Source organism: Pectinophora gossypiella, chromosome 12 (assembly GCF_024362695.1).
Source record: "Pectinophora gossypiella chromosome 12, ilPecGoss1.1, whole genome shotgun sequence".
NCBI classification, from domain to species: Eukaryota; Metazoa; Arthropoda; class Insecta; order Lepidoptera; family Gelechiidae; genus Pectinophora; species Pectinophora gossypiella.
In genome coordinates this window covers 6,005,907-6,032,968 of record NC_065415.1, presented here as the reverse complement: position 1 = coordinate 6,032,968, position 27,062 = coordinate 6,005,907, and the positions used below count along the sequence as shown (strand labels likewise).

General features: G+C 34.4%; 1 protein-coding gene across 2 annotated transcripts in view; it reads right to left on the bottom strand.

Moving 5' to 3' along the window:
* The window catches only part of LOC126371154 (uncharacterized), a 103,429-nt gene that overhangs the window by 10,925 nt on the left and 65,442 nt on the right, over window positions 1-27,062 (bottom strand). For both annotated transcript variants that reach the window (XM_050016388.1, XM_050016389.1), the window contains 2 exons: window positions 23,299-23,344; window positions 15,114-15,240 (listed from right to left, as the gene is read on the bottom strand). In XM_050016388.1, coding sequence (XP_049872345.1) covers window positions 15,114-15,240; window positions 23,299-23,344 — 173 coding nt within the window. The remainder of the gene's footprint in view (window positions 1-15,113; window positions 15,241-23,298; window positions 23,345-27,062) is intronic.

Sequence of the window (27,062 nt, the reverse complement as noted above, 5' to 3'; positions counted from 1 at the left end):
TTTGTGTCTGGAAATCTGGGCATCAGGAGGATATCCTTTATAAGACTATAAGAACTTGGCGTTTAGCGAGTTTTCGTTTCTACGAAGTTACCCTTTAGCGTATAAAAGATTAGGAATATAATCATCACATACATGATGAACTAAATACCTACCCACACCTCACCAAGCTTTCTGTTAGACCAACGTGATACGTGGTAAGCCGTATCTCCGTCTATAACAGTTAAAGATATAAAGCTGCATAAAGTCACTGATTCAATGATTTGTGAAAAGTGATCCAATGGGTCTTTGGGGAATGGAAATATTGACATATGAAAGTTGACGACTAATTTTGACCATCAAAAATATTAGTCATCATCTGTCAGTGTCTGTTCATTATTGTATTATAGCATAGAATAAGGAATAATACTCCGTATAGAACGGCAACTCTCCGCTCCGCACCAGCGTCTGAGCTAGGTTTACCTCACCCCCCCTCGAACATATTTTAGACTTGAATCGTATGGTGTTAGATGTCACACACACATATGCGCGTGTACGATAATGTCAATGTGTGGTGTCTGTGTAGAACGAGGTAGTTTGTATGAAGTGTCCGGGGTGTGATTATAGGCTACTTTATCAACTTCATACACTCTTTTTTGTCGTCTATACGGCATACTACGAGTACATCGACACAGTCATGCTACAGAGACCTGATGTACCAGACATGCCCTAACGTCTAGCGATCAAGTTTCTAGCATATTGTATAGACATTAATATTGACCCTAATCCAAGGCAGATAAAGTACTTCACATTATTACTTGTAGACGTAACGAAGAATTTGTTGCTGATTTACAATCTAGGCAATACATAAACAAAGCAAATATTATCGCACATTTTCCTCATATCTTATTTATTTTGAACTGTGCATGTAAATAAGAAAACTAACCTACCACACATTTACACTATGTACCTACATACGCTCAAGTTCATAACTCCTATTGGGGTGGTAAGAGTCACAAGTTTATAAAAAAATAGAATAGACCAGAAATAGTTATAACAACAACCACTCCTGACTTCACCATCCTTAGACCTGTATGATATTATATCTTCTTCTACCGTGTGGGTTGTAAGGTGGAGTACCAACCTCATCAACCCTGGTGTCAGGGTTACTAATTGGCCGCCAAAGGCCCGTGACCCGTATGATGAATCGCATACTTAGTGGCAGTTTACCAACCCGTTGCTTATAAGTATTTTTACGTGACCATTTTTTTATAGAACGTCGGGTTCCATACATTTAGTGATTATATTTTAATTATATTTATTTTAATAAAAAAAGTTTAATAGCTTAATATTTCTTATCCCATTTGGGAAAAGCAAAAGACTAAAATCCTTACAGTCTGGTGTGATTCTATAGCACATTCTCATAATATTTTTGATAAAGGCTCTTTGATTAACTTTCTTCTTTTCCATTTACGATAGCTTCAATGAGCGGTACGACATAGATCCGTAAAGTGTAAAAGCCAGTGCTGTGACGTTCATTACCGTGGTGAAGTATCAGTCGACATTCGGCCGATCGATTTTATTATATCTAACAATATTTCGTATATTATGAATGAAATGTTTTAGATACCTATTTAACAATTACAGACATCCTCTTAGCATTATCCCGTTTCTCACAGGGTCCGTTTACCTAACCTGATGATTTGACACGTCCGGTTTTTTACAGAAGCGACTGCCTGTGTGACCTTCTGACCCGTGAAGGGAAAACTAGCCCAATACAGGTTAGGTCACATACCCCCGAAAATGCATTTCTCGGGAATATGGGTTTCCTCACGTTGTTTTCCTTCACCGCTGAGCACGTGATATTGATTTACGATCCAAACATGAATTCGAAAACAAATTCGACAATCATTAGTTAAGGCCTGTGCTGGATTCGAACCTGCGACTTCAAAGTGAGAGGCAAGCGTTCTACCAACTAGGCTACCTATTTAACAATACAATACATAATAATAAATGGAGTGGAATTTGTAAGGTATGCGGATAATTGAAATGAATAGTCATTAATCGAAATTATGGATTATAAAGTATCAGAATCATCATCAAAATGACGATGTATCTCGGATAATGCATATATTAGTGACATTATGGCATTAAGAGTGACACACTTTGATAATGCTATACATATTTATGGAGATTCCTGTGATATTACATACATTATCGATAAAGAAGCGTAGTGAAGCAGCTTAGAGGGTAAGTACGCAAAGTTTCTCACTCGGTACTCAGAGTAACCATACTACATAAACTGATGCCTTTGTCACAGCCGAGGTAAGCAGATATTATGGAATTCTTTTGCTTCGATCCTGACACACTTTCCCTGCCTCCTCCATGTTCATCGATAAGCAAATAAATAACTAACTAATTTAATAGTTTAAAGAAACTACATTTTTATTAATGTGCTTTTAGGTTTGTTATTCAAAAAATGGATTGAAAAACTTAGAGTTTTCAGTAAAAGTATCAAAATAAAAGTAGGACTAAGTAAGTACCCACGTCATACCTTTTTTGATTGTAGACATTGAATAAATAAATAAATATGATATATTAAGTCTAAACGTCAGGTAACTTAGTACGTAACTGGAGTTAAGGCTCAGTTTAAAATGCTTCATTTAACTATCTCTACACCAAATGTGACCATCACGGCGTTATCCCGTTCAGTTAAAATATGTCGTCAGAAATATAAAAGGTGGTTACCACAATAAAAATCGAACTTTGACAATAATTGACACCAGCTAGATAAAAAAAGAGGTTCAAGTAAACTTACGTACAATAAAGACATTATCGCATTTTTATATATTTTATGAGCGATCATAAATTTTATCTATTTAATTATATGTAAGTAAGTATTGTTATTATTTAATAAATATCGATCATGCGTAGTAGGGGTCATTATAATGAACTTATTTTTTTTCTTTACTGACTTTTTGTTTATAATTCCGGTTACGTCTTTTTGGTCTAACACGTGCAGATTACACTCGTTAAGAACTTAACAAGTACTTAAATAGCTTAATATAACTTCACGACTATATCCCAATTGGGGTAGTCGGAGGTACGGCCACGAGCATTAATATGTATAGGTACACTTTGGTACCATGTCACATCAACTTTTTTGACAAATTGAACTGTAAGTCTCACTAAATGTCAAATATGTGAGTGCGACAGAGTTCTAAAGTGGGTACATTATATTGCTCATGACTGTACATCACAAGATGAACTAAGAACCCACACTTCACCGAGCTTTCGATTAGACCAACGTGATAGGTGGCGAGCCGTATCACCGTATATATTGGTCGAGCCAACTGTGTCTTGCAAAAACTGCCATCATCATCATCATCAGCCCATTAACGTCCCCACTGTTGGGGCACGGGCCTTCCCTATGGATGGATAGGGAGATCGGGCCTTAAACCACCACGCGGGCCCAGTGCGGATTGGTGGTTATTAACGACTGCTAATGCAGCCGGGATCAACGGCTTAACGTGCCTTCCGAAGCACGGAGGAGCTCGAGATGAAAACTTTTTTTTTGTGGTCACCCATCCTATGACCGGCCTCTGCGAAAGTTGCTTTACTTCAACAATCGCAGACCGAGCGCGTTTACCGCTGCGCCACCGAGAAAAACTGCACTTAAGATAAATTAATCACTCATTGATGCAAGTCGGGTTCGAACCGGCGCTCCCCGTTTGAGAAGCAAACCACAGGACCACAGTGTTTTCCACAGTCTTGTGCTGAAATACTTATACTATCACTACATAATATAAAACAAAGTCGCTTTTCTGTCCCTATATCCCTATGTACACTTAAATCTTTAAAACTACGCAACGGATTTTGATGCGGTTTTTTGTAATAGATAGAGTGATTCAAGGGGAAGGTTTATATGTATAATAACATCCATTAAATAGTGGAGAAATACTGTTATTTTTGAGGTTTTTAATGTGATGTCGCAAATAATTTCATTTTTCACACAGCATTGCATCCGAGCGAAGCCGGGGCGGGTCGCTAGTAATACATATATTATAGATACTTTAAGGCCACAAGTTGCTATTGGGTTACCAAACCTTTTCACATCTAATCTACCTAATCTAGTTTTGTAAGACAAAGTAATCCTTATTATCAAAGAAATTCTATGATATCACATTGAAGTACCTACGCATCACTTAAACCTTCAAAATTAGACAGAAAGGAAGTAGGTGAGACCGAATAAGAATTTGACGTAAGTATACCGTTTATCAAGCAAAAGTCTACTTTAACGAAAGGAGAGAATGATTGTGCGAAATGAACTCAAGTTGTTATCTCAATAGAAATTGTCACAGTAATTGAAATCGGGTCATACGCATAATACCTATTTGATAACAATAGTTAGGTATCGCGAAAGTGCGAGATTACGAGACATTTGAATTTATTGCGTAGTCTCTGTAGCTTTGTGTATTCCCGCTGTTAGGAATAAACAAATAACTTTTCAAAGTGTTAATAATTGGAATAAGTAGTATTTTTTAGAGTTTTAGAATTGCAATTATTTATAACAGTATATAGAATTGCAAATTGCCGTTGATTTGTAGAATTCTAATTTATAGAATTGGCTTTTAAATCTATATTTATAAGTCTAAAAACTAAAACCCGATTATGGAAAAATCGCTCCCTAAAAAGTACGAAACCAGAAAATATTTGTCATAAATTCTTCCGAATTGTGATCTCTCTCCCTCTCTTGTTTAGGTGATAAGCGTGCGTAATATCAAGTTAAATTTTCCGTCGCAAAATTCATGATTATTAATTAGTTTTTATAATTTATTTTCGATTTTATCATTTTGCGATGGAAAATTCCACTTGATATTAACTCAGAATAATGAGCTGAATCATCCCTCTCAGTATTTGTTACGATGTCACTTACACCCCGTACAAGTACATACCGACAGCCATACAAGTAGGTATGATTGTTAATTACAACGTAACAAATACTGAGGGGGATGGTTCAGACCATGATTCTGAGTTGATATCTAGAGGAATTTAATATCGGAAAATTCATGAAAATTATTATTATTTTATTAATTATTTTCAGTACCATACTTTTGCGACGGAAAATTTCATTTGATATCAACTCAGAATCATGGTCTGAATCATCCCTCTCAGTATTTGTTACGATGTCACTAACATCCTGTATATAGCAGCTCGATGTGTGGAACAATAGTGGAGAGGGTAACAGTATTAAAACCAACTCTACTACAGTCGTGGAAAGGTTGTCTTAGGAGCTGACTGAGTGACAGAATTTTCAAGCCACTTCCAGGTCTAAACCATGTGCCAATAATAAATACAAAAGGTACCTATGCGTATATTTATATACCTTTTGTGATGGAAGACCACTTAAATCACCTTCACTTGTAGAGTGCACTGGGTTAAGGTGTAAGATAAGGTAGGTATGTACTGCATAACTATAAATGTAGGTCTGTTATTACGAGAGTACTCTAAGCCAGCGAGCATGCATGAAGTCTTTAATGAGAGTGAAAGAAACGAAAATGGTGGATCAGGATTGCAGAAGGTGGAATGCCGTGGTCTCTGCCTACCCCAATGGGAAATAGGCGTGATCTTATATGTCTCTCTCTTTATTTAAGAGCTGCGCTCTTGTCGGTGGAGTAATCGCCATTACTCCATAGATAGGGCGTGTAGAACGGTGGTTGCCCCAATCGCCTTCCGTTCCGCAGTACAACTACCAATTTCTCAATCGGTGATGTTCTAGCTAGAGCCCTACCAGAATCCATTTCCTCGGCCTCCAACCAGTACTGATTCCGCTGCTGCTCGCCATCAGGGGTGCGATTTTGAAGTAGCGGCGCCTACTCGCTACGTCACAAGATCGTCAAGATCTTATATGTATGTGTGTGTAACATTATGTTATTTATTTAAACCAAGTGTAATTACACCGATAAACGGAACTAAGTGACATCACGTTTTTTACATATGCTTTGGACCGGTTGGACAGAATTTATTAAATAAGAAATATAAGTATAAGTTGCTTCTATGCTGTTCTGGGAGCATATAAAAAACATAGAACACGTTCAGCTGCTTCTCTTCCCGGGCATGTCGTAAAAACCGACAGAGGGATTGTGTCCTCTAACATGATGGACTAATGTTATGGGCGATAGGCTGATCCCTTATCACCATAAGGTTCATCATATCCATCTTTGGACTTCGTATCAACAGTGGCTGCAAGTTGTCTTTGATTACTTGTGGCTCTGCCCACCCCATTAGGGATTACGGGCGTGAGTTTATGTATGTATGTATAAGTATAAGAGTAATTTACTATTAAAGAACATCACACACATAGCAACAATTTAAAGAAAAAAACAACAAAATACATATACATGATAAATAACACGATGAGGTGATATAAAACAGCATAAAATTAAGCCTCAGAAATAATGGTAGATGAGAAAAAGACTGGAGATCCTTGGGGGAGGCCTATGCCCAGCAGTGGGCGTCGTACGGCTGATGATGAGAAAAAGACTAAATGATTTTACGTTTTACACTGAATCCGCTATACGTGAAATAATGAAATGATGATCTCCGATCGATTTCGGCCATGGTGACCACTTCGACTCCTAGTCGGCACGACGCTGATGCGCCCGAAGATGGCTTATGTAGCCTATCTTTTCACCTATACGTACGCCATCTAGGTAACGGATATGAACTAGACGGATTCCTAGACCCTTAAAGTAGACAGCTAAACCCCCTCTGGCTGATTGAGAAGAGCCCTGTGCCCAGCAGTGGGACATATTATAGACTTCAGATAGATTCTAACTTTGTATTCAACAAAATATTATTTTTTACTTTTTATTTGACACATTTTGAAGTATGTTTAAATTATTTTAAATCACTTTTTAAGAAAGAATTTCCCATTATTGTGAAATTTAATAAGTAAGCGGAGAAGAAATTTTAATAAAAAGTAACACTTAAGTATATAATAAACACGGCGATAAGCCCGCTTTGTTATTGTAACAAAGTCGACGATTTGTTAAACATTATGCTTGAATTTTTATATTATTTATAATTTGTGACTTTTACAATGAAACGGCCACCCAACGTGGCCGAACAGATGTTGAATATTAACAATTTAATTGTTGATAACGTATCTGGCTGTTTGTTTTAAGGCCCTTGTCGGAAAAAGATCGTGTTTTTTCATAGTAGTTTTGTACTTTATGAAAAAAATACGGATGAGACAGGTAAGAAGCTTAATTTTCAGCTTCCGTAATTTTTCAAACTAAAATCAAAAGTATTAGACTGCCATTTCAGCTTACAGAAAGTATTAAAAAAGAAGATTCTAAATAAAACATTTTGTATCTGCATATATTGTGAGATACTATAAACGTAGGTTGATTATACTCACAATAAAAATCAGGTACTGCTATTACTATTTTACTTATAGTTTCTTAGTTGTAGGTTTGAGAAGTGTGTCAGGATCGAAGCAAAATTGAATTCCATAGTCTTTGCTTACCCCGGTGAGACATAAGCGTGAATTTATGTATGTATTTATGTCATAGTTTCTTGAAGGGATAGATGTCCATCTGGGTGGTCGTCCAGTAATATTTAGATTAGAAGTGTCAGTGACGCTGTCAGTACACTATCTTATTGCTACATTATATTATGACGACCGTTCGTTCAAAATATCCACAGAAGCAAGGAGAGCCACATGAAATAGAAACATATTTGTACATATCATCCACGTATAAATAAAATGCCACTTTTAATTCTATATCCCAGAATTTCCTCACTACTACACTCCAATTGCAATAATCATAGATAACCTCATATATTCTAAAAAAAACTTCCGGCCCATTCATTAACCACTCTAAATTCATACCATAAACAACCAAATCCCCATTCATATCCTTCCATAGTATTACTTTCTAATCAATCTTACGTTCCGTTCTACTCACTTTCCTACATATATTTATATTTATTTAAGTTTAATATTTATCTATCTATTTAAGTTAAGTAAACTATGGGCACGCTATGATGACCATTTTGACGTTTGTCCTAATTAATAAATTAAGTTTCGTACCAATTTATTATATTACTAACTGACGGAGAGAATTATTGTACGGTCACGAGAATATGTAAACACTTTGCAACCATGTCACATTAACTTTTTTGACAAATTAAACCGTTAGCCTCAATAAATGTCAAATATGATAGTGCGACAGGGTTCTAAAGTGGGTACATGATATTGCTCATGACTGTACTTTGTTATGTCAAAACGATGTCGTACCGTTAGTTTATAAACAGCCTGTTGATACGTCCCACTGTTGGGGTTCCTCTCCATCAACCGAATATTTAATACATACTATTATTTTATTTCTATCATTTAATTCATATTGACAAACAGTACGTCAACGTCAAAAGTATAGTAGGTAAACATCAAGAAGTAGTTATAAAAATGCTTTAAACAAATAAAAACAACTAAATTTAAAAAATGTATAAGTACAATAATAATAAAGATTTATTTTCAGACATTACAATCCATAGCAATAATGGAAAATAATTGTTTTGTCTTTAAGTGTTTCTAGACTTAGTTAAGTATTTAAACTAAATGGCTTCTAAAAAATGGAACTTTGAGACTTAATTTTTTGAAAAAAAAAAAACAGCAAGTCACTGTGTTGTCAGCGGAAAGATCTGTGGAAAAGATCTTGTCTGACTGTCAGCGACATATTATTTAGCAAAACATGTTCTCATAATATTTTCTACATATTTTTAAGTACTTACATATTGACAATGAACATTTATTATATGCAAATATTTCAGTTTCGTCGTTAAATCTTTGGCAATACAGTTAAAACTTTATGATTATTCTGTTGGATCTGTTATAGCCCTGTTCAGAGACTTACCTACGTTCAGCTCTAAACCACTGAACACGACTTTATAAGTTTAAATTCATATTTGGATCATTATATATTGAAAAAAAAAAACATGTGGTTTCGAGAATGTGTGCCCAGTTAATGGGAATAGGCTCGCTCAATACACAGGAGAGAGGACTTCAGTCCATCTCTTCAAGGATACAGGCGTGACGCTATGTTGTTATACAGGGTGTTAATGACATCGTAACGAAAACTTTGAGGGATAATTGAGCCCATGATTCCGAGTTGATATCAAGTAAAATTTTCCGTCGCAAAAGTATGGACCTGAAAATAATTTAAAAAAACACATAAACTAGTTCATGAATTTTCCGAGAGGAAATTCCATTCGATATCAATTCAGAATCGTGGTCTGTATCATCCTCTTCAGTATTCGTTACGGTGTCACTAACACCCATACGTACTTGTACGGGGTGTAAGTGACATCGTAACGAAAACTATTCAGCTCATTATTCTGAGTTAATATCAAGGGGAATTTTCCATTGCAAAAGTATAGAATTAAAATAATTAAAACAAAAATACAAGGTCATGAATTTTGCGACGGAAAATTCAACTTTATATTCACTCAGAATCATGGTCTGAATCATCCCCCTCAGTATTCGTTATGATGTCACTAACCTGTATTAATGATATGTATAAATAAAAACGAAATAAATTTGACGTATGAAAAAGCCATTATAATAGAATATACCTATCTAAATATCTAATGTCTCTCGCTACACGCGTATAGTCAATCATAACTTGGTACATTTATAAAAGCAAACACAAACTTTATAGCCGCTAACACGCTATCCATTTTTTTATAGAAACACCTGTCAAACCACCAACATACTTCAATACACTTCACAATCTACTTTGACTCAAACAAAAACAAATAAAGTCCTCAACAAAAGAATAACTCGAAACGATCGTTCAAAAACCAAAATTGTTCATCAAAACTTTTACAATCTATTATTTTCACGAAGCGCACAAATTATTGTTTCCCCTTATTATTAGATTATAGGATATTAATAAGGCTTGCGTGTGGTATACCGGTTTTTTGCAAAACGGAGGGCCTTTTGGGGGCTTTATTATTGTATTTTTTAAATATAACAACTTAATTTGGGAAGGCGCCGCACCGCCTACGTCGATTGATTTCATATAATTTTCGTTCCGCCGATCTTCTGACGAAGTGCCGCAAAAAATAAGCTATTGGGGAACAAAAAACCCAAAAATTTTGTGATGTTGTTTTCCTTTAGTGACGGAAGCTGTGATAACTGTGAGCCACACGAAGAAAACGACGAACTCAATTTTCAAAAGGGTTTTATTTTAATATTAGGTGCCGGCTGCCTTTCAACGCTCCCGTTATATTTCGTTCACTTACTTTTCTAACTCTTTGTGAATAATTAAATTTTCTTATCAGCGTGTTAAAATCTTATTTTAATTAAAAAGCGTCACATATTTCACGTGGTATTCGGCGGTAGGCGGCACTGAGCATCCAAAGACATGCACCGACAAAATTTGGGAGACCTCTCCTTCGTTTGGAATGACATATAAATGAGGTAAGAAGGGAAGACCTTCTGATATTGGTGATGCAATATTAAATCGTTAAATTTAATATTGGCTGTGTAGTTTATTTTATTGCCTCACAACTAACACGTATGCTAACACGGGTCAAGTGATTATTTTTTTCTTCTTACCAACGAATAAATGTTTATTCTCACGCGATTATTGTTCCGATTCTTCATATTAGATTATTATCTTTCAACGCCTATTAATTATTATTAGAAAGTTTTTATTAGATTTGAATTTGGTATGTAAGGTCGGTTTGTGGCACTTGAACTTGCTTTAGAAAATACTTTAAAAGCAGTCATGGACCATGCTTTGTACCACATCTAATTGATAAAGTATCCTTCAAATGTAGAACTGCCTACCGAAACTGTTAATAATAATTTTAATCCCCACGCACGCCTTCCAGAAGTCCGGGATTGCATAGGCCGGAGATATGGAGACGACATAGAAATAATTTTAATAAAAACAAGGCATATGATTTCTTTTTATTACTTTTTTATCTGAATAACAACAAAACAAAATATACAATTTAATAAATCTTAAAGTTATGTCGTTGAGCCAATAATAGGTTACCACGAATTACTTGAGCAGACAGTTATATGTGTATCACCTAAAAATAACAATGATTGTTTTTCTCCTCTTATATATAGATAAATAGGTAAGTACCTTTATTTTCTGTTCTGGGATAGGTACATACTGTTTTGATTTAATTACGTAAGACGATAAGTCTGATGCAATAATCCACCTAATAACACATGCACTTAAACACTAAGTTACATGTCCAAATGCTGATAAATGCAATAGCTGCATACATTATTAGGTCACTAGTGGCATGTTTTGTGTAATATGAACTTCGTGAATCGTAAATAAGGTGTAAGACGCTAGACATCGCACGTACTCTACACTTCCTGCTAAACAACATTGCTAGGTTAACAAAATTGTTTTCCTTTTAGGACAGAAAGGTAACGTACAGTCTACTACGTAACTTTAGCCATGGAAGCGGCCAATCAGGTCAGGACAACAAACACTTCAGGACCTCGATATCGGCCCCGCCGGCGTGTTTGTCGATTTCCTTCATTCAGCGCTTATCGCTATCGGGCAACACCAGCATGCGATCATTGAAAACATTGATTTATGTACTTAGGATCAACCTTTCAACACATAATAGAAGCAGACAAATATTTCCATATTTCCAATAACCTGCCATTGTTCCTTTCACGTAGAAGAATGTGCGATAATTCTTTAGCAAACCAGTAAAGGCACGTGCAAAATAAAAGGTGAAAGCATTACTTGTTTGCACTAGTGACGGTGCTAAAAGTTGCATACTTTTACAACAAATATTAAGTAATTTCACAGTAAGAATAATACATTACATATTCGCAAACGTGGGCGATGATTTCACTGGAGTATTGAATAGAAATGTGGTTATAATTTTTGTATATTTAGATAAATTTACTTTGCCGAATAGTTGGTGTACAATGTATGTAAAAAGTGATTGTTTTAATGTTACTTTTCTTTTATTAATAGACTAAGATTTATTACATATTAAAAAATTAAAAGATTGAGGTATATGTCTTAGCGTCCAGTATTTAATGTTCAGTCTTATGTCAATAAATTGTAAATTATGAGAATTGTAAAATATTTCTTCCTCGTGTTCTATCAAAATTAATACAAGCCGATGTAAGCATTTTTACTATTTTGTTCCGTTGAAACGGAACTCGCAAATTCCGTCTTACCTACACTTATCCTTTTTTCATCGATAATTGCCAAGTCTTGTTCAAATAGAAGCAAAACTTTATCACATTGTCGGGTTGAATGGTTTCGTATGTAAACACTCGAGTATAAAAGAAGTAAAGGACCGTCTGAGATTGCGGCTGAGTGGCTTAACACTGAGTCGCAAGTACGTTATTATCAGTAATCATTATCAAAACAATTTGTTATGACTGGCAGAAAACTGCTTAGAACCAATTCGTTCTAAGAATTTAATGCTAATATATCGACAAATGACAAACTTATACAGGGTATTAGTGGCATAGTAACGAATATGAGAGGGATGATTCAGCTCATGATTCTGAGTTGATATCAAGTGGAATTTTCCGTCGCAAAAGTATGGAACTGGAATAATTAGAAAAGGCACTAAAATTTTCATGAATTTTCCGACAGGAAATTCCACTTGATATCAACTCAGAATCATGAGCTGAATCATCCCCCTCATATTCGTTACGATGTCACTAACACCCATACATACTTGTATGGTTACCTTTATGCACTTGTACGGGGTGTAAATCAGCTCACGATTCTGAGTAAATATCGAGTGAAAATTTCCATCGCAAAAGTATAAAATTGAAAACAAAAAACATAAATATACATGAATTTTGCGACGGAAAATTCCACTTAATATTAACTCAGAATCATGACCTGAATTATCGCCCTCAGTATTCGTTACCACGTCACTCTTCCTGAATTTAAAACGTAACATAATAAGCTTGCCACTATATTTAATTTGTCCGCACGAGTAGTTAATGTCATTTGCGGCAAATCTACAATAAGCCACGTCAAAAAAAAAAACAATGTAGTCCCAATTGGGCTAGTCAGAGACACATCCATCGCAAAACGAACCAAGGACTCATGTTTCACCTGAATTCATGATTTTGATTGTACTTGATGATTTCCGACCGATTCGGTCATGGCGACCACTTCGACTCCTAGTCGGCACGACGCTCATGCGCCCGACGATGGCTTATGTAGCCATATCTTCACGGTGAACTCCCCCGCACAGTGAGGGCACTTTTGAGCACACCGTTTCGGTTATTGTAAAGAATACCGGCAGGGGGACAGACCTTCAACTCGTCACGTTTAGCGTCGAGGTCAGAGTCTATAAATCCATACATGCAATTTCACTTACTAGAAGGAAATCCTTGATTACACTAACAAATTAATCGTTGTTGTCATAATTTCCTAATGCACCTACACATTACCTACATGCATTACATCTTTCGATTCTCATTAACAAATTGTCGTTGTATTCAAAAGGGTATTAATCATTTAGACAAGGAGTTTTTCATTCCCAATGTTGTGGGGTACATAATCATAACAACTTAGTTCAAAAATTGAACAAACTTTGCTATTTTGCATATTTGAATAGAAGAAACGTAAACCCGCGTCCCTGACCATACCCCGTTAGTATATCGCACAGTGGACCCTACTGTGGCCGTTGACCCTTCAAGTATTGACATATTCCTATAGTTTCTCACGTCTAGCTGCGCAAGCGACTGCAGCATACGCCTCGTGTTACTACGCATGCGTACACAGGTTCTTTACGTAAGCATTTTACAGAGGAAAACGTAAAAGAGTTTTATTTACTTAGATGTCCCAACCAATTTTACTATTTGCAATATTTGTGTAATATCCAATGTCATTTAAGCTTCGTGATGGTATCCAAATAAATATGCTAATGAAATCCAGAATAAGGAAGTATATTTACAAATCGATACTTAATACCGATAAATCTGAAGTAGCACGAAAAGAGTCTAACAAATACGGACGAGTACTAAACAAAATATATATGTAGTAAACAAAGTGCAATTACTCGCCGTAAAGTAGTAAAAACCAATTTCAACGCGGCGCGGTTGAGATAGGTGCGCATAGTAGTGTTGCCGAACTATCGATAGTTCTTCAATCGATTAATTTCATCTAAAAAAGAGCTCCCTATTCCTATAGTATTCTATCTCTAAAATAGCATAATAACCTGTCTATAGTACACCTGTCTGTGTGTAGTCTGTCTATAAGTACTTAGTTTTATTATTATTGTTTTTATGATTTTGGTTTGTTTTTCTTTTTGTTTTGGTATTTTTTTTTTGTCTATGTACTTATTGATTTCCGTGTGGTTTCTGTCCTGTGTTAAATGTAATGTACCTGTCTGTCTGTGGTGTCCGGAAGTAATAAATGTTTCTTTCTTTCTTTTCTTTCTATAGTATCGATCAATACAGTCGTTTCAAAAGAATCGGCTCAAATATTGACAATATTATCGACGGAGTTTTAATACTATCGAAAGTACCTATCAAAACTATCGATGTTTTTACTAACAGCCAACAGTCGATAGACTATCAATTGGCAACACTAGCACATAGAAAAGTAAGCTGAACGAATTTGACAATGTGGCGTATACGTTGGGTATGCCCAGTCGTTTAAGTTTGCTACTTAGGATAGCTCATCGAACTAAAAGTACCTACTTATGTAACCAATTATGCTTGTTAAAGTAAGACATAACTGGGTTGAACGGGATTACACAACAACGATTGGAGGAAGCACTTGTTCATAGATAAAAGACGAGATGATAAACTTGATGAAGATGGTAAATTTATAGTATGACTATATTTTATTTACATAATGTTGGAAAACTGAAAACACGAAGTAAGTAAGACAGTTTTAGAATAATAGTGAAGTAGATTTGTAGAGTGCCGATCGAATAGGTGGACCAGGTCAAGCAGGTAGCAGGGGACCCTATACAAAGAGTTGTACATATGGCACAGGACCAACCGAACCCAGTGGAGGAAGATCACATACGATCAAGATCCTCAGCAGTGAGGGAACGACAAGAAAGAAGATTTGTAGATTAATGGTAGATCTAGTACTTACGCTGGTCGTTTCCATCGGAGCGAGCCATGACGGTGCCGTTTGGGAACACGTTGACGTACATATGGGAGCACTGGCTGTACAGACGCACTGACCGAACCATTGATGGCACCGCACCGCAGATCACCACCTGACAACACACAAACATAACAATGTAAAGCAAAGTTGATAAAAAATATCCAGAAACATTAACTACATAACATAGATCGAATTAAAACTCGAGACACAGTAATATAATAAAAGAACGTATTAAAAATAAAGTACACTAAACAGCAAATCAACAACTGGGAACATTTATTTTATCATAGTAATATTCAATTACATAACCAAACAAATGACAACAAAAAATAATATCCCAGCAACAGACGACGTTATATTTGAAACAAAAACTGAAACACTTGTAACAATATTTGCATGAAAAATTGTAACAGAAGTAACAAAAGGCATAAATATGACTTTTCGATATATAAGGGCCCATTTAATTTTGAAAGTAAAAAAAACGGATACGTTATGCTTATGCGGTTGCACTGTAAACATTAAGAACGTCATAAGAATGAGCAAAGAGTTAAGTTTGAACGATGTTCATACGTTGCCCATGCGTACGATAAAATACGCAATCGTATATTTTCACAATCGTTTACACTATTTCTAATCGTCACGGCAATTTTATTACAACGTTCGCGATTGTATTACAAAATATATTATAAGACGTCAGAGTCATTTTATAACTTAACGTCATTTCCTTTTTTACAGATAGAGTAGATTATGAGATAAACGTAAGAAACTAATTTTGACCATTTGACATCAGTTTAAACAGAAACTTAGCAAAAAAGGTTATTATAAAGTTAGTGATTATTTAGAAGATATGAATGCATGGGCTTAACTGTCTGAGAACTGATATTAGGCAGCTAAATTACTCAATTGTATAACAATGTTTTATGTTTATTTATTTATTTAAAGAACGTCTAGGGTGTGTGCAGCTTCTTTTCCCCGGCTATACAAGTTGTGAGAAGCTGCAGTAGTTTTAGGTGGATTAGACGTTCGTTATGTAAAAATTGACGATTCAAAGTGTAACTATGTTACCTACTGAATAAAGATATTTTTGAATTTGAATTTTAATTTAATTTACATGTCTCTGATCCTGTACTAGAATCTAAACTGTTGCTATAGTTAAAACTGTTAACATTGTTATAGTAGAAAGTGCATCACTATGTAGTGTGTTGATTGGTTCGAAAAGGATCCAAATATATAACATTAAACAAGAAAATAACACGGGTTTTGCCGAAAACCAAATCGACGTGTTTGTCTATTGCATCGAAGATAGTTTTTGCAAGTGTTAAAAGAGAAAATTTTCTGACACCTTCCTTTATTGCGTGTGGTCCATATCACAAGTATCACTGGCAACTATGTGTCGGGCAGTTTAAATTAGTTTCCTTATACTGTTGGCTTTCACTGGGATTTTAATGGCGCCAGTTGTAAGAGACACCTCATTACGCCGATATTGATCAACGTCCTATCTCCTATGACCTTCTGAACTTCACGAGTATGTTCAATTTACTCGTTAACCTCAAAATTGTAATTTCATTTGAAATGTAATTAAAGATGAACTTTTCTCTGAGGACGACACCGCAATCTATCAACGTAGCACTATTAATTTGTATTTGATGTTTTCTCTAAACTTTGTGTAAATAATACCGCTAGGTATATTGGAATTTAAGTACCTAGAAATTGCACAGGTTCTGGGAAACTTAAAATTGAGAGATTATGATTTATGTACCAAAAAAACCCTTATTGGCATTAGTATTAGGAACAAAACTAGTCTTCCACAATCGCCGTCTATAAACAATAGGTAAAGTAAAATTGAAAAGCAACGATTTAAAATTAAAATGAGTTAATAATACTATAAAAGTATTGTAATTATTGCTAGAGCCGGTAACAAGCAGCACAATAAGGAAACAATCGATCGTTTCAATGGGTCAGGCGTGCTCGGCTAATCCATCGAGTGAGGGTTCACTAACATTACCGACACATTTTAAATCTTATTTATTGCCTTAAGCAGTTTCTTTTCCAACACTGTTAACTGTTGTTTTAGGATCTTTCGCAGTTGGTTAGCTGGTGTCATATTCAGGTGGGAAAGCATAGGCTACCGCGTCGCGGTCACCATTCAGCCGTATTGCGTTTCACGTTAACTTTTTGTAAACAATACCGGGGTAGATTTAAAAGACCCAACAACTTTCTCTAACTCGTACATAATATCTTTAATCAGTAAAGTTATGATTATTTGTGTATGTGAATCAACTCAACTAACACTCACACGTCACATATTTAACCAGTTAATTTCCCAATGAATGACTGCGACGTCCGTAATCATTTTACAATATATTCATGATGACTGTTTAAAACTGTCATAATAATCGTAACGCGCCAAAACAAGTCGCACTTAAAAATAACGAAGCCATTCCCAAAGCCGTCCAAAAATTAATTATGTTAATGGATTTACAGCAAGTTTCATATTTTTAAATCTAAAGTGCACTGCGTTAATAAAGCATTTTATATGCAGATTTGATATAACTAGTCACGCCAACCTAATTGAACCTATAATATTCACAGTCAACCATTTCTATTAATGTAGACAATTCGATTGGTGACCACAAAATAAATCTACAACCACTTTTGGATAAAATCGATGACTGTTCTAAGATTTTCTTTTAGGTTCTGATCTGTGTGCCTAGAAAGAAATATATGCACTGTTCAGAAAATATCGTGGTGTTTACTTCAATTATTTACATTAGGTACAATACAACCGACCTATACTTATTAATCGTCTGCAAATTAGCAGGCAAAGCTACTCTCATCAACGGATTATTTTAAAATTAGAATTCAAAATTTAAAATCTGCTTTATTACTTTTCTTATCGCTTGTTTTGTTTTTAATTTCCTTCCAGCCAACGAGGTCTTTTATAATGTGCATTACAATATTGGGAGGTCAGTGTTCGTTGTCATTGAGCTTATCTTAGTCGACCCGAGTGCTCGCATTATTAACGGTTGATTACATATCAAACCCACCGAAACTATCCGACAAGTGTATCGGAAATTTTCATGCTACTTGAACACTGATAATCAATAAATATTACAAAAGTACGAACGATAACAGGGGGCAAATAGCAGTAGACTTACGTTAATTGCTATAGCTTTTAGCGATTACAATTATATCCATATTCTAAAAGCGCAACCATGCCACCATTTATCAGAAGCCCTAAGCGCTCCTCTTTTGTCTGCACTATGTTAGATTCCGTTGAAGGCAAATGCCGTATGAATACATTCTCTAAACTATATATTATGTTTTTATAAAATTAGTAGACCTAAGTCTAGACAGGGACTATCAGAAAAATAACATGAGCTAACAAATATATATTAGAAGCAGACATCGTTTACATACGTCCGAGAATATTTATTATCTGATATATGGACAAGAAAAACTAAAATATTCGAAGAAACCTTTGTGGGTTGAATGCTTTCATTAACGTAAGTAGTTATAAAGATATTTCATCGTGTAGCTTGTGGGTTTACTTATTATACCCGGAAGATATTTTTTCCTCTATACTTACTTTCATCTTAATAAAACCTCATGCATCATGGTGCTCTAATTGATAAGCCCCATTCATAGTTATTGAAGCTACATTTAATATATATGTATGTTATGTTATGACACTCGATAAAAACTAGGACGCAATATGTTTCCACTTGAAATTTTCAGTCCTAATCTTGTATCTAAGGAGGTGATAGCCCTGTGATAGCCCAGTTCCGCGGCGATCTGCGGCTAGCCTTATCTTACCTTTCAGACGGATTAGGCCGGCCACACACGCGTCAGATAACAAACACGTAATAATTGTTTTTTTTACAGATAAAGTGCGTTGACGCTGGCAAGAAACTAGATTCGATATTAAAATAAATATCCTAAAATTTTAGTGAAGTTAAAAATAAAGTCCGTTGGAAAAACACAGACACATGCACATACATATCCTTTTTTGGGGACAAAGATAATATATATTATAAAGAATAATCTGTAATTATAGTCATTTAAAATATAGAAGGAAAATGTACACTAAATATGGTACTTTGTAAAGTAAACGTATTACTTGACAAAGTCCTCACTTACGTACCTCACTCATGGAACATAGTCATAGAACAAGTTACTAAATGGATTATCGATAGACAGTAATGACAAACGTTTACTGAAACTGATGGTTATGATGGTGGTAATGAGGTTGGTCCTAAAGACGTGTATCGACCAATGTATCTACAAGGCATTATACCTTCTTTATATTATTAGATTAAGTGAAACTACTTGCAATATGAAATAATATTAAACAAAAATACACCGCAACCTAATACATAGCGTATCAGTATAATGTATATTTCAACAATTACAATTCTAATAAGATGCCTCCAATATAAATATTGATAAGGAAAACAAACATTCTAAAGAAATCCATAACCTAGTATACCTACGTAATAAAACTAAGCCTATAGGCTAAGTGATAAAGTATACTTTCATTATCGTTTTATCTGTAAGTTTTACGAGCTGTCATAAATAGAAGTTCAATTTTGATGACGTTAAGAGATAGGTAAGTATTAAATATACTAGATACGAATGTAATATCACTTTTATTTCAAACTTTATGCAAACCTATGTTGATATTATCAATTGAATCACAATTATAAATTTTGTAATTTCCAAACATTCAACATTCTGTATTTAGTACCTATTTACAATTTACAATTTTGCACCTACTTATTTTTATTACTATACTTATTCGACTATAGTACCAAGTACAAGACTCAAATGATTCCTTTGATCGATCTCAGGACATGACAGAACATTGTACCGCGCGTGTATTCGAAGTGATTGTTGTTATGCAAAAAACGCTCAGTCAAAATTTTATTTCTGAAGTTCAACTTTAATCAATTTGGCAAACTACAACTTCTGTAGCTATAACAAAAACATGTCATCATACGTAAAATCTACATCAGCATATCATAACGTCATCTGTTTAATGTACGTAGATATTAAATACATTCCAAACACTTATTCCATTACCCGAATGCGGAACTTATAGGTGCTAAATGGTAGATCATGAATCGATCGACTAGATCCTAATGTTATTCCACTAACACTTAATTGAATACGTGCAATACCTGACTATTCACAGCATGTACTAAATGGCTCGCATTAATTTTAAAGTACATGCTATTAAAATCAGTAGTATGCATATCGTAGGTATATAGCCTAGCCTCTTAATAGCTTTATTTCTAAAAAAAAAAACTGATCTGCATTTTATTTACAAACAAATGCCCATTTTCACTTATTTTTAAAGAACCTAAATATATTTTCAAAACCGTTTTCTTACGCATAATTTGCAAAAGCTCGATATCATTACACAAACTCGTGTTAAACCAACAGCGCGTAGCCCGGGGTTTTATGACACGATTTCATAATTGAAAATCTCATGAGCTCGCCATTCAATAAAGGTAAATTTCTTCATCGTAAGCCGATGCCGTACAATCTCGGCAAATGATAGGAGGCGATCGCTAAATACCCCGTCCGATGGGTGTTGGGAATTTACTTACCTGCCATACTGCGATGCGTTAGTTAGCTACAACGCAATATTATTTTCCCGGATCTAATGCTTATGATACGTTCGATAAAGTACAGTGCACTCTTTTGACATAAGCTACTTAAATCGGCAACAAATAATTATAACCTTCTTATTTATATTGATTTTTAAGATAAAACGTTACTGTTTCTTAAATGCAACATCAATTGCAATACCTATTAACAATTCAGAACTCATTACGAGCCCACAACACACGGCATTGATCTATAAAAAGGGAACGGCTGATAAACAGAAAATACGTGAGACGAAATATTACGTATATTTTATAAGAAAACGTAAAATTCTCAAAAAAAAAACAAGCAGACTTTATTTGTTACGCATGTTATCTACATAGATGTAGACTGATATATTAGGCGCAAGGTTTATTGTTTCATTTCGGTTATCACTGATCTAAAGATAGTGGCTGCAAGTTCTTCCCCATTATCATTAGAATTTATTTATTTTTATAACAAGTACCGTTTGATCACTATCTCTACTGATAGTTAGTGAGAATTTGGCTAAAAGTCCGTAGGAAATGCTTAAATCTCAGCTTTCTAGAAAGCAAAAAGGAAGATAGAAAAAAAAAAGAAAAGAAGAATGTGACTACTTTATTGAAACAAGTACTAATAATTATCCGGACCCTTCCCCTACACTATTCAGATAAGTATCAGGTTGGAAACCGTTCCCACCAACAAACTTAAGACATTACATAGGCAAAAGGCAAACGATGGAAATGAAAGCGAAGTACTAAAACTACCAGTAAAGAAGTTCAGCTTAAAGAAAACACCAAGAATGTCAAAGATGCAATTCCTTAAGCAATTAAATCTGAAATTCTTTACGTCACCAAGGCAAGTAAGTGGATACTGGAGGCATAAAGTCGTTAAAGTTGTACAAGTTTGCAAGTCGCGTTGCAACCCACCTTACCCCATTATACAGACAAAGAATATCTTACAATGTTGGTTAAGCAAGAAATACATGCAAGTGCCCATCATATTGTTTGTTGGCAAAGTGTTAGAGAATTTCTTAAAACAAAGGAGCAGCAGTAGATGATTGCATAGGGAACAATATATGTTAAAGACAGTAAAGGCCTATAAACCTTTTTTAGCGATGATGCGAACTTAATGCTACTTTTATCTTCTGGACGATCATAGAAAATGCAAGAAACAAGACAAAGGCAGCGTCCAAATTTACTTCAAGGCAACTTATTATCATCATCATTGATGAATAAAAAATTTGCCGTTCTTTAGCAAAAAAAAAGAAAAGAAAAAAAGCGCAACCGTATTAAAAATATATTAATGATGCACTGTAGACATTTGAGTGGAGTACTAGTACATGCGTAGACGCAGACTCATCAAACCCAGCTAATGTGAATAAAATGATAGCGGCGTCAATTGAAAACGCAAATTTAATCCTTTTAAACAGGCTAACCAACCTTTTTACATGTTATATTACATTTAATATGATAAAAAACAATTTACGTTCAACTTTGAAGCGTGGTGGATGAAATGATATGTAAAGACACGTGTTGTATAAAAGCACGTGTTAGATTATGCAAATGACAAAACGATTTCAAGATTTAAGTAAAACGGTACCTATAATATAAAGATGCAAAGTGTGACAATTCACGGGACCAACAACGTAAAAATATAATCAGGAGCATAAGTTGTTTAACTTTGTAGATCGTTTCTAAATGATAAATAGGAACTTCGTCGAAACGTAAACTATAAAAAAGCACACATTCGTTCAGATTTTATAAAATTCCGGTACCAAACAATCGCACTTTACTACACTATTGAAGTCTCAAGAGCAAGGACTTGAAAAAAGTCAAGCAAAATAAATAAATCATCAACCTTCAAATGATCACTACAAATAAATAATGTAAAGTTTTGCAACGTAGTTTGTTTAATTCTATTGTTTATTATAATAAATCAATATTTGTAAACAGTCTTACAAAAATATAAATATTTGGTTTAAATAGTACTTCCTTATTTAATTACATAATATCGGCTCGTTTATTATCAATAACGTTTGAGATTTTATGTGCATAACCATGTATTGACATTTATGTGTGCGATAACCTTTGATTGCTTAATTTATTTTTTAGAGTTTATCCATTAAATCAGAGTTGTTCATTGATTTTGATTTAGCAATTAATTTTTAAATACCAATAAGGTTTTCTTTGTCTGAAGCCGAATGAGACCACACAGTAAGCAGTGTTTATTCATTAGAGTTTTTATCTTTGTAAGTTTAATATTGTATGTATTATCACTGGTAAATATGCAATAAGTACATAAGCATTTGCTAGTGTAAAACGTCTGAATTCCAGTGTAATTTGAGCTCTTGGATTATTAGATGTGACTACAACGAAAGTTACAACTGTCGATCTCGATGTAAATTACTTAATTTTAACGCTTCAGTCAAATTGTAGTTAGTGCTTTAGGGGTGATGCAAAAATTTGAAAAAATGTATTTCAGCATTACTTTTTCCAAAAATCCACGCTCTGTATTACTTTAAAATATAAATCACACTTACCATCAGGAGGCACAATATCTTCGCAGAGACGGCAAGCTGTGGTAACCTGAAACAAAAAATACATATTGAGTTATTTTAAAATTTATAATTATTCTTAAGAATGGGCAGAGGTACGCAAAATACAGAATGGTTACCAAGGCAAGATAATATGATTATCTTCGCGATAGGACAAATAAATCGTTTTGTAGGCGAAACGACTGGATCCGATGAGCACAATGTTGGCAAAAATTTTGAGACGACAAAATTACTGAGTATGTTGATGAAAGCTCTACCATGCTACAAACAAACCATATTTATAAAATAAATAACAGTTCTATTGATCATCAACCCATATAAGTTGAAAACTATTTCCAGCTCAGTTCTGTTCAGAATGTCTGAAAATACATTTATGTAACTGTCTGCCTTAAAAGGGATAAAAAAATATAAATATCCATAGAATATTTATTTAAATCCGTTGTTCGACATACAAAACCAGTCTACTTGAAAATGGAAAGTGCAAACTTATTTGTGTTGTACTATAAACATAGGTTATCACACAACATATTATAAATAAATGCTAAAATGCTTCTAGCAACTCATTGCTATAGGTTGCCAGAGTCTTCAGTTCTAATCTTACTAATATTGCGAGATTTGTGTGGTATGTGCCTCGTACGCCATGCTATGTCAATACGTGCGTAGCACATGCACCGCCACATCGCGAGGCATGCGGCACAAGAGGCATGCGGGGCACAAGCTATGCAATATTAGAATTTGGCTTTAGGATTGTCGTATTATGTGTTCGTAATACTCGATCAACGACGTCGTCGACGACGAAATCGTCAGCAAGGTAACTGCGCCGCAGCCGCTAGGCGATGTCGTCCATAGAGCATCAATGGTCTAATAAGTGCAATAACTCGACTTAACAAGGCTTGCCTTAAGAACCACCAAGTTAAAGACAGTTCGTAGAGTCTCTTGGTGTTAACGTTCTTATATAATATTATGATCATGTACTTATTGTATAATACATACAATAGGTTATTCACCACGTTATCAGCTCATCAGCCATAGTCCCATAGTCTATCACGTCAACATATGCAATGAGTTTTATTGCTATAAATTTATGTGTGTGTGTGTGTTTAATGTTGGTGTCCTAAGGTCCTAAGGTAGCATTGATACTCTCAGAATGTGTAAACTAATATGAATGGAAACACCCTACACTAGAATCATATTTGCAACAAATATTTATAGTCACTTGTCATAGGCGTGATTGTTGCAATATAGGCTTTAAGAATTAAGAAGGTTGTTAATCAAATACTTGGGATATATTTAACTTGGTCAATAGTAAGTCGTGGAGGAACTAGTGTATAAGTATCTACCTATTGACAGACTTGCATTAGACCAGTGATTCCCAAAGTGGGTTCCACGGAACTAAGGATCAGTAGATTATTTAAAAGATATTTTAATGCATTATAAAAGTTTCTGATCTTCTTTGAATTACAGGGTCTTTGATTTGTAATCATTATGATATGGGGTACCATAAAATGAATGGTATTCTGCGAGTGCTCCGTTATCTTGAAAGTTTGAGAACCCCTTAGATTACCAAGGTTACTTAGGTCTGCGTTACTGTGGGACTAAGACTTGACAATTGTCATAATCGTTGCTTGGCTAAAGCCCTAGGATTATAGGCAGCATGGTAAACAAATTAGCATAAAAAAGGAAACAAAAACCAACAGCATAGGTATAAAAATTGGTTTTAGTACAATTTCTTTGTGCATGTACCAAGCAATAGCTGTGCAATCGATGCTACTTTTTTTAAATAGTTGATACGGCACGCGCCGCTTATTCGTGACATTTTTTCTTTATGTGGATAATTAATTTGAACTTTTTGTCCTTTGACACTTGATTATTTAAGAACATAATATTTTCATTGTTCTACAAGTAAGAAAATGTAATTCCTTTTTTATCGTATAAAATTATCCACTGAATATGATGTGCTTTGGAGATCCTCGAGCTGGCTTTTTCCTCGCGCAGCGTATTTCACTTGCGGTCCAGAGAGGCAACGCTGCAAGCATAATGGGTATGCTCGGGCGGGGTTCGCTTTCCGGAGGGCTTTTTGACGCCTGATATGGTTTTATATATATATATATATATATATATATATATATATATATATATATATATATATTTGTGTATTTTGACGTATTTTAGTGTAGGTTTTTAATTTGACTATGTTATATTTTTTATTAACATTGTATTTTTTATATTCCTATTTTGACGAATATAAATAAAAACACTGTTAAATTATTAGACAGTTTTATTACCGCAATAAATTATTACCGAAAGAGAACTTGGCTTCGTTTCGACTGCTTGTATCGATACTATTATTTATATTTAAATATAGAAGCAATATAGGTTAGTATATAATAATTAAGTAAGAAGATGTATGCAGTTTATAACTGTTCTGTCCTAATTCCACTTTCCCCACAGACCTTCATTAGGAAAGGTGTGGAATTCCAAACGTTTCACACATGAGGTTTCACTTCAGTAAAGAAGTTCGCACTTTTGTATTATAATATTATCATAAATTAATAAACATACTTATTTAAGTTACCTATAGGTACTTTCACAGTTTTATTACTAAGGGCGCCTTTAATTATAGCCGCGTTGCTGCGACAGGCGCCTTCACATTGCGGCATCACTAGATGCTGCTCGTTCTTTTTGATATATCCATACAAAGTGTGTCTTCAGTTTGTATCTTTAATTGTGTATGACTGTGTATGTAATGAAAATGTAAACAGGGAGAGGAGAGGAACAGTTTTTAACCGGACGAACTTACTCTTACCATAAGGGTTCCTTTTTACCATTTTGGTTTGGAACCCTAAAACCTACCTAATACAAATAAAACTTTCTTATAAAATATTATTACTATAGTATCTGGAATATTTTATTTATGATATCTTTCAATTTAATCGTCTCTGTTAATTGCAATTCATTTGTTAACAAAATATAGTCGTAAAACGTAGAATTACACGAAATTAATTGGCAATATATTGGCAATTCCAAATAAGTTATCACCTAGGATTTAAGCATACACGACAGATCAAATTAGTAATATTTATATAATTAAAATAAAAAAATATATACCTACAATGAAGACATAAATCCGTATTTATACAATTTATATTTAGGATTTTAGAAAATTAATAATGGATTTCTCATGCAAATCAAAATAAATAACTTGCTCGTTATATATTTTGTAAGGCAAATCGTCTCTCTTAGGCAACTTTAAAACTTATTTTTGAACTAGCGCAAGGTCCACTTGGTTAGGTGTATCATGTTTTTCTCTAATAATTTTCCACGCTCCATGACTATCTGGAAGAGATCGTTTCGAGAGATAAGGTAAAAAAATACAGAAAAGCAAGCATAATGGGTCCGTTCGGGCGGGGCTCGCTTTCGGGAGGGCTTTTTGACGCCTGATATGGTATTCTATACATTTGTGTTTTGACGTATTTTAGTTTAGGTATTTAATTTGACTATGTTATAAATTTTATTAACAATAATTACGTATATTTTTGTTAACCTGTATAATAAATATTAAATAAATTATTAAATGCATTATAAATTGAAAGCATAAGTAGAAAAATGCAATGTGAAAATTGCATTTTAATATTTACTTTATCACTCAAATTATCTCAATTTCTTTTCTTTTTTGGGCACAGTAAAGTATTTTTTATTTAAGTAATGTAATTGTTCTGCCTGTCATTACTGTTTTTAAGTATTAGGTA